Genomic DNA, 10343 nt, shown 5'->3' on the forward strand with positions numbered 1-10343 from the left:
AAAAAAAAAAGTCCCATTGACCAAAAGGATTTGGGAAAAATTAGTCTGGTGTGAGGATCGTCTTGAATCTTGACTGATTAAATGTCATCGGCGTTCAATTCCTGGCATGGCAAGTGTCACAAGTGTGTACACAATCAACACATTCTGATCATATGAAAGTGTGAACGGGGTTTTGTGAAACATGACGTGTTTACATGTGGAATCTGGAATGTATCTGGTTTCAACCGCGGGAATCCAACGTATTGGTATTGTTTTCTCGAATACAGTTTCAGTACAACTGGGTAAAATAGTAATACGATGCAAAGGTCTCCAGGTGTAATACTGTATTTTCTCGCATATACGGCGTATTTGTCGGCCGATACAGTCATATTTATTTCCTTTTAGAATTTCTCTACGTGCACGCAGCACCCTTTCGGATTTTTTCTTAAGATTTTCCCTTCAAAGTAACACATTTGTACTCCCTATTAAAACCATGAATATGAAGGTGAAAATCGGGAATCAGGGTGGCGTCTTATACGAGACAAATGGTCAAATTCAACAATTTTAAGGCAATTTTAAGGGTACGGCTTATACGCGGAAGCGGGTAATATGCGAGAAAATACGGTAAATGATTATGCTTCATTTCTGACGAGTCTAGTCAAAATGGATTAGATGTCTAGTTAAATGTAAAAAGGTTGACAGACTCTGTGTGCCTTTTCAGACTTCTGGAGACTGGATGGATGAATCGCTGGCTTTTGGATGGACAGAAAGACAGACAGAGGCAGGTAGGCTAACAGATTTCATGTTTATTAGCAAACTGGCTTCAGGAACTATATTTCGCAAGAAATACTGTAAGGTACAAAAGAAAGCGTTAAATTGAACTTATGACTTTGCCAGTAGAAATACTTTGCATTTTGGGGGATGTCTTGCAAAGTGTAACTGGCTTATAAGTGTATTTTTTGCAACATATTCAAAAGAAATTAGCAAAATTTGCTTAAAATTGGGGGTTCCACCAGACAGACATGTTTCCTATGTATTATCAGGCCTGGTTTCCTGAGTTTTAAAATTGGGGACTGCATTTAGCCACACTCCATAAGAGGCAAGAAATTTGCATTCTGGTAATAGTTTTAAAAAAATAATTGTCTGTGGGTGACCCAGTGGGGAGTGGTTAGCGCGTCAGCCTCGCAGTTCTGAGCTCTCAGGTTGGAATCCAGGCTACGTTGAGCTTGCATGTTTTACCCCGGCCTTTGGGTTTTTTTCTGGGTACTCTGGTTTCCTCCCACATTCCTAAAACTTACATGGCAGGCTGGTTAGACACAATAAATTGCCCCAGGGATTGCCGGCAGTTGGCTGGGATAGGCTCCAGCACCCCCACGACCCTCGTGAGGATAAGGGCGCAAAAATTAATGAATAATTTTCTGTCACAGGGGTGCTGGAGCCTATCCCAGCCAATTTAGGTTACTAGGGACAATTTTGAGCGCTGAAGCAGTGTACCATATACGTTTTGGGAATGTGGAATGAAGCTAGAGTACCCAGTGAAAACCCACGCAGGAGGACACAGGAAGGTCGGAACCCACGGGGAATTGATCCCTCGTTCTCAGAACTGTGAGGCGGGGGTGCTAACCACTGCTGCCCAAATAGTGTTAGTACAATTATCATCATGACTTTAGTGTTAGTTGGGTATCAGTGGAAAAACAGAAGCGGTCGCCAGCTACAAGCAGCTGATGAGGGGGGGCAAAAACAAAAACAGAGATGACCGTTCTTATTATTTTATTGCAGGTGATGTCAGATGCCCAGAATGAAGCCGATTATCGAGCGACGACAGGCACGGTGGCTCATTTCTTTTTGGGGCGATGTTTCCATAGCGACCCACTCATGAAAAGATCACGTCTTGCCTGGGACTTGGTAATGAATTGCGACAGATCGGGCGTTTTAAAACCACCTTTTTAACCCGAGACAAGGAGCAAGAGGAACATTGTAGATATGTGTGTCTGCCTGCAGACGGAGCCTTTGCTACAAAAGCCTGAAAATGAGGAGGCCATTGGTGAAGAAAACACTCAGTCGACACACTTGAGATGAACAGGTAAAAACATTTAATCAACTTGTTTAATCTCCCTGGGGGGTGTCGTGCGATCCAACCCCCACCAGCCAGTCCCGCTCCCATACCCCCTCATCGCCACGGCAAGCGTCCATATTGCAACGAACGTCGTGTCAACACAATCCAGGGCGGGACAGGTCGTCGCCGCTCCATTAATACTGCTCCGAGGCCGCGGGTGAGGACCCCCATCTTGTTGGAAGGAAAAAGCGTGCACTTTAAATAAAGTCCGAGTCCAATAAATTATCACAAGACGAGAAGAAGGTCCTCAAAAAAGCTTGGTGGGGGAAAAGGCTCATGCCAAGCTAGTTCCTCATCATCAGCCGAGTCCTGGACGAGGATTCCGAGTGCCATCATCTGACGTGCAACCGTGACATCATCCACTCCAGGCCCTGACATAAACTGCGGAAGAAGACGACACACCAAAAAAATGGATGGATTAAGAGCAAGGTACGCAAATAGGCAAAATATATATGTCCAGGGACATATATATTTTGTACACACATTGTACAAAATATATATGTCCATGGACATATATATTTTGTACACACATTGGACATGTCCATATGTCCATGTGCACATGGACGCGTGCCCATGGACATGTGCATGTGCGCATGGACATGTCCGTGTGCCCATGGACATGTCCGTGTGCCCATGGACATGTCCGTGTGCCCATGGACATGTCCGTGTGCCCATGGACATGTCCGTGTGCCCATGGACATGTCCGTGTGCCCATGGACATGTCCGTGTGCCCATGGACATGTCCGTGTGCCCATGGACATGTCCGTGTGCCCATGGACATGTCCGTGTGCCCATGGACATGTCCGTGTGCCCATGGACATGTCCGTGTGCCCATGGACATGTCCGTGTGCCCATGGACATGTCCGTGTGCCCATGGACATGTGCCCATGGACATGTGTCCATGGACATGTGTCCATGGACATGTGTCCATGGACATGTGTCCATGGACATGTGTCCATGGACATGTGTCCATGGACATGTGTCCATGGACATGTGTCCATGGACATGTGTCCATGGACATGTGTCCATGGACATGTGTCCATGGACATGTGTCCATGGACATGTGTCCATGGACATGTGTCCATGGACATGTGTCCATGGACATGTGTCCATGGACATGTGTCCATGGACATGTGTCCATGGACATGTGTCCATGGACATGGACACATGTCCATGGACACATGTCCATGGACATGGACACATGTCCATGGACACATGTCCATGGACATGGACACATGTCCATGGACACATGTCCATGGACACATGTCCATGGACATGGACACATGTCCATGGACACATGTCCATGGACATGGACACATGTCCATGGACACATGTCCATGGACATGGACACATGTCCATGGACACATGTCCATGGACATGGACACGTGTCCATGGACATGGACATGTGTCCATGGACATGGACATGTGTCCGTGTCCATGGACATGGACATGTGTCCATGGACATGGACATGTGTCCATGGACATGTGTCCATGTCCATGGACATGTGTCCATGGACATGTGTCCATGTCCATGGACATGTGTCCATGGACATGTGTCCATGTCCATGGACATGTGTCCATGGACATGTGTCCATGTCCATGGACATGTGTCCATGGACATGTGTCCATGTCCATGGACATGTGTCCATGGACATGTGTCCATGTCCATGGACATGTGTCCATGTCCATGGACATGTGTCCATGTCCATGGACATGTGTCCATGTCCATGGACATGTGTCCATGTCCATGGACATGTGTCCATGTCCATGGACATGTGTCCATGTCCATGGACATGTGTCCATGTCCATGGACATGTGTCCATGTCCATGGACATGTGTCCATGTCCATGGACATGTGTCCATGTCCATGGACATGTGTCCATGTCCATGGACATGTGTCCATGTCCATGTCCATGTGTCCATGTCCATGGACATGTGTCCATGGACATGGACATGTGTCCATGGACATGGACATGTGTCCATGGACATGGACATGTGTCCATGGACATGGACATGTGTCCATGGACATGGACATGTGTCCATGTCCATGGACACATGTCCATGGACACGTGTCCATGGACACGTGTCCATGGACATGTGTCCATGGACATGTGTCCATGGACACATGTCCATGGACACATGTCCATGGACACATGTCCATGGACATGTGTCCATGTCCATGGACATGTGTCCATGTCCATGGACATGTGTCCATGTCCATGGACATGTGTCCATGTCCATGGACATGTGTCCATGTCCATGGACATGTGTCCATGTCCATGGACATGGACATGTGTCCATGGACATGGACATGTGTCCATGGACATGGACATGTGTCCATGGACATGTGTCCATGGACATGGACATGTGTCCATGGACATGTGTCCATGGACATGTGTCCATGGACATGGACATGTGTCCATGGACATGTGTCCATGGACATGTGTCCATGGACATGGACATGTGTCCATGGACATGGACATGTGTCCATGGACATGGACATGTGTCCATGGACATGGACATGTGTCCATGTCCATGGACACATGTCCATGGACACGTGTCCATGGACATGTGTCCATGGACATGTGTCCATGGACACGTGTCCATGGACACGTGTCCATGGACACGTGTCCATGGACACATGTCCATGGACACATGTCCATGGACACATGTCCATGGACACATGTCCATGGACACATGTCCATGGACACATGTCCATGGACACATGTCCATGGACACATGTCCATGGACACATGTCCATGTCCATGGACACATGTCCATGTCCATGGACACGTGTCCATGTCCATGGACACGTGTCCATGTCCATGGACATGTGTCCATGTCCATGTGTCCATGGACATGTGTCCATGGACATGTGTCCATGGACATGGACACATGTCCATGGACACATGACCACATGTCCATGGACACATGACCACATGACCACGGACACATGTCCACGGACACATGACCATGGACACATGAACACATGTCCATGGACACATGTCCATGGACCCATGGACACATGGACACATGTCCATGGACACATGGACACATGTCCATGGACACATGGACACATGTCCATGGACACATGAACACATGTCCATGGACACATGAACACATGTCCATGGACACATGAACACATGTCCATGGACACATGAACACATGTCCATGGACACATGAGCACATGTCCATGGACACATGAGCACATGTCCATGGACACATGAGCACATGTCCATGGACACATGAGCACATGTCCATGGACACATGAGCACATGTCCATGGACACATGAGCACATGTCCATGGACACATGAGCACATGTCCATGGACACATGAGCACATGTCCATGGACACATGAGCACATGTCCATGGACACATGAGCACATGTCCATGGACACATGAGCACATGTCCATGGACACATGAACACATGTCCATGGACACATGAACACATGTCCATGGACACATGAACACATGTCCATGGACACATGAACACATGTCCATGGACACATGAACACATGTCCATGGACACATGAACACATGTCCATGGACACATGAACACATGTCCATGGACACATGAACACATGTCCATGGACACATGAACACATGTCCATGGACACATGAACACATGTCCATGGACACATGAACACATGTCCATGGACACATGAACACATGTCCATGGACACATGAACACATGTCCATGGACACATGAACACATGTCCATGGACACGTGTCCATGGACACGTGTCCATGGACACGTGTCCATGGACCCGTGTCCATGGACACATGTGGATGAACATGTGTCCATGGGCACATGTGTCCATTTGTCCATGGACACATGTGCACATGGACACGTGTCCATGTGCACACAGACGTTTTTCAAGCGGTGACGAGATCACGCACGTGTGTCTCCTACTCACCCTTCTCCGGTGAGTGCGCAGCAAGCCTGGATATGCCACTGGTGGTCCTTGACCGAGGTGAGCTGCAGACTGTGCGAGATGTCTGCCACCGACATGCAGCCCTTCACGTCCTGCTTGTTGGCGAAGACCAGGAGCCCCGCCTTCTTCAGGTCCTGCGCCACACGTTCGTTATTCGTGTCACACCAGCCGAGTGGTATTTAATCGTGCGTGTCTCTTACTTCATGTGCCAGCATCCTGTACAGCTCCTCTTTGGTCACCGAGATCCTTTCCCGGTCCGTGCTGTCCACCACCACGATTACAAACTGCAACACAAAGAGTCCTGCAGGAACTGTCTCATGCTCTATTCACGGACATCGTCGCCGAACATCCTAAAAGACCTGTCGCAGCTGCTTGTTAAGGGATCTTTTATCTTGGCTATACAAATAAAGTTGAATTATACATTGGTCGTTATGCAACATACATCAAGTTGTATGAATCCTCAATATATTCCTGAATAAAAATATGCATAGAATAGATCATTTTTACTTGGTCATTTCTGTTATACATATTGTGTGATTTAATAAAATTCAATTAAGTTCAGTGCTTGCCTGATTCTATTTTTTTTTTTTTTTATTATTTTACTACAAATGCATTTTGGCTCCAAATATCCTATATGTTATAAATATTCTTTAACCACTAATAATTGGTATCGATCCTAAAAAATCCATATCGGTCGATCTCTAATTCAGTAATAGTCGGCTGTCTAGCCCAGTGTTTCCCAACCTTTTTTTGAGCTGGGGTACAGTTTTTGCATTAAAAAAATCTCAAGACACACAGCCGGCTGAAAATGTTCTAATTTAAAACTATATCGCATATATTAACAATATGAAGTCCTTCTCATCAAAGTTTTATCAACAGGATTCTCATTATAAACCCCAAAAACTATTCCAAAATCTTCCCAAAAAATTTACACCGACCTAATGTCACCAAAAGTTGAACCATGGAACCTGAACAACTAACGGTGAATAATGTAAAAATAAGTAATGTAACGTTTTTACTCTTGTAATTAAATGACTTTTACTCCATATAATTCTTAAATCTCCTAATATGGCCTGAAAACTTAACTTCGCCAAAAGTTGATGCCCTTGAAATCAAACAACTTCCATTTTACGTAAAGTGAAAACAACTTAAATGTCGGAACGTTACGCCTTTTTTTTAACTCCGAATATTACTTCAATCTCCTAACATCACGCAAAGAGAAGTTTTGTGGTCACACCGATTTAACGTCCACAAAATTTGAAGCCCGTGAAAGAACTTCCGTTTCAAGTTACATAAAAATAAGCAACAAAATACACTTAAATTTCAACATTTTACGATTCGAATCTTGTAATAGTACAATTTACGATGTAATGTTTGTCCTATTTCAATTTTAGGCTCATAGTAGTTCCATTTTAATCTCATATTACGATTTTTCTCTCGGAATATTACTATTTATGACTCCTTGTAAATTCTTAAAGCACACCTGTGTGCCACGGCACAGTGGTTGGGAAACACTGGTCGAGCCAAACTATTTTAAAAAAGGGCGACTTATAGTCCGGAAAATACGGTCTCATTTTAATATTACATTGCAATTACATTTTTTATTTTAATTTTTTAATCAAAAGGCCATCGCAAGCAGTGCCATTGATGGCAATACAGTAATCCCTCGAATATCGCAGTTAATGTAGACCAGACATGGCCGCGATAATAAAAATAAAAAAATCGCAAAGTTGGATCACCCCTATTATAACTACCTTTTTTTCCTCAGTGCTGAGTCCTAGTAGCAAGAGTGGCTTCTGCTTACGAGTTTCAGCGTGGATTTTCACATTTTTATGAACTTAAAAAATAATAATAATTAGTAGAAAAAAATTGCGATGAAGTGAATTCTCGATAATCGAGGGAAGACTGTAGACATCCAATCTGTTTAGACTAGGAGCCAGCTATGATTTTTTGGATTATCTAAAACATGTGTCAAAGTGGCGGCCCGGGGGCCAAATCTGGCCCGCCGCATCATTTTGTGTGGCCCGGGAAAGTAAATGATGAGTGCCGACTTTCTGTTTTAGGATCAAATTAAAGAGTATAGATGTAAATTAAATTTCCTGATTTCCCCCTTTTAAATCAATAATTGTAATTTTTAATCATTTTTTTCTGTGTTTTTAGTTCAAAAATCATTTTGTAAAATCTAAAAATATATTTTAAAAAAGCTAAAAAAAACATTGTTTTAGATCTATAAAAAACTGAATATTCAGGGCTTTTAATCCATTTATTTTAAAAAATCTAAATATTGTATCTAAAATGGTCCGGCCCACGTGAAATCAAGTTGACGTTAAAGCGGCCCGCGAATCAACCCGAGTCTGACACCCTTGATCTAAAAAAACAAAATATGCGACTTTACCTCAGTGTTAGTGTAGTAGGTATTCCACGACGACCTGAGCGACTCCTGGCCGCCGATGTCCCACATGAGGAAGTGCGTGTTGTTGACCACGATCTCCTCCACGTTGCTGCCGATGGTGGGCGACGTGTGCACCACCTCGTTCATGGAGCTAGCGCAAACACCAGTTAAAAACGTCACGAGCTTGTAAAGAGCATCTATTCATACCGACCCTGTAAAAGAAAGCTACTCACAACTGGTAAAGAATCGTCGTCTTGCCGGCGTTGTCCAGCCCGACAATGATGACTTTGTGCTCTGGAAGACAAAAGATGACATTTCTCAGTCTTACCACTTCCTCATTTTTAGGTCTGGAGGTTCTCATTTTGGTCTTGTAAAATAGTTTTGTTCTTAATTTCACCGTTTCATTTCAGATTTGGCTTTGGAAAAGAATGATACAATTAAAATCACATTAAAAATCTGTCCAATTTTGCTCAGTGTATCGTTTTTGGTTATAAATCACTGTCTTGTTGCATGAAAAATCTGTGAAATAAAAACTAAAAAAATCTTGTCAATACTATTTTCACTTGCAATTTTGATTAAACAAATTATGTAATATGTCAATTAGATAAATAATTGAAATTTCGTTTTAATTATATTTTATTTATTTATTATAATTGAAGTTTAAATTATTTAATTCCTATTTTATATTCAAGTTATTTTTTTTCTGACAGTGGTAAAGTGATCCTCAGAAATAATTATGACATGATGTTATTCTTGCAAGATGACAACTTTTCCATAAAAATGACTATTCTCGTTTTATGCTTTTGAACTTTTTTAAAAAAGTAGAATTAGGGTTACGTTAACAGAATATTGTTGTTTGGGATTAAAAAAAAGAAGTAAAAAAGACAAGAAATTGTGTCATTTGGCATTAGAAAATTGAAACAAGTCATACTATGTATTAAGAGTAACGTTGTGGCAGGTTTTTTTGTAAGATTAAAGTATTTTTTTCTTGGAGAGGAATAATATAATTAACCACAAGTGAAAAATTAATAAATTCATATCACAAGCTGCTTATCCTTAAGTGTCGCGGGGGTGCTGGAGCCAATTCCAAAAATATTGTAAAATGTGGTTTTCACAATAGTACTAAAAACATAGAATTGCCTTTTTTTAAACATGTTTTTGAATATTTTTTTCAACATTACAAAAAATAAAGTTGTACATTCCTAACACCCCTTCCCACCACAACACCTTTAACCCATTCACTGCCATTGACATCAAATCCATGTAACTAGAATAGCTGCCATTGAGTGAACCCGTTCCACTGCCTTTGACGGCGGTAGACGCCCAATCCAATTGGACTGGGATGGCTGGCAACAGTCAAAGGCACCACCTTTTAAATGAATAAACAATAACATTCACCCCATCTGGTAATTACTTCAAGGAATAGAAAAAAATGTAGTACTATAGTCACATTGTCTGCATTCCACTACCATAAAATATGTACGTGTTAGTGTTAGCTCGGGCCTATACACACGTCGCTTAACTCACGTCTCGGTTAGTCTTCAAACCCCGCGATTGCTCTCACCTTGATGGTTAAAAAACCTCCATAACTTGGTGAAAAGTATTCCCATGTTTGGAAGAGTGGAAGCGCCTCGCCAAACTTGGAAGCCTCCTCAGCGAGCTAGCTTAAATGCTAATCAGCTTGACGGGTCCGTCAAGGCGTTTAAACCTAAGCGCCATGCCCAATTTAACGCCATATATAAGGTTCACAGCCGGCCCCCGCCCGCGAGGTTCAGCCAGTAGGCGGAATTAAGACGAAAGTGGGGGAAATTGATGAAGAGGTGAAATTGATGACGGGGAGCGGCGTTGTTAGCACGGTGGCTAACTTAGCAGGTGTCAGCTGAGGGCTGCTGAGCAGCTGGAATGCTGTCAGTCAAGCG

General features: G+C 43.5%; 1 protein-coding gene and 1 long non-coding RNA gene across 3 annotated transcripts; one reads left to right on the plus strand and one right to left on the minus strand.

Annotated features, from left to right (window-relative positions):
- The first annotated feature begins 1872 nt into the window (after nucleotides 1-1872).
- Nucleotides 1873-6593, plus strand: LOC144087424 (uncharacterized). Of its 2 annotated transcripts, XR_013304735.1 has the most exons (3): nucleotides 1873-2062; nucleotides 2464-2524; nucleotides 5967-6593. It is a non-coding gene; the product is annotated as an uncharacterized LOC144087424 (long non-coding RNA). The 2 variants fall into 2 exon arrangements; XR_013304734.1 differs by lacking the exon at nucleotides 1873-2062 and having other exon boundaries at nucleotides 2073-2524.
- arl5a (ADP-ribosylation factor-like 5A) lies at nucleotides 2050-10326 on the minus strand. Its single transcript, XM_077617897.1, has 6 exons — nucleotides 9989-10326; nucleotides 8658-8718; nucleotides 8428-8575; nucleotides 6233-6316; nucleotides 6015-6166; nucleotides 2050-2476 (listed from the first exon to the last, which is right to left on the minus strand). Exons 1-6 carry the CDS (start codon nucleotides 10032-10034, stop codon nucleotides 2428-2430), a joined length of 540 nt encoding a protein of 179 aa, XP_077474023.1. The 5' UTR covers nucleotides 10035-10326; the 3' UTR covers nucleotides 2050-2427.
- Between the last annotated feature and the right edge of the window lie 17 nt (nucleotides 10327-10343).

The sequence above is a fragment of the Stigmatopora argus genome, chromosome 13 (assembly GCF_051989625.1).
Source record: "Stigmatopora argus isolate UIUO_Sarg chromosome 13, RoL_Sarg_1.0, whole genome shotgun sequence".
Classification (NCBI taxonomy): Eukaryota; Metazoa; Chordata; class Actinopteri; order Syngnathiformes; family Syngnathidae; genus Stigmatopora; species Stigmatopora argus.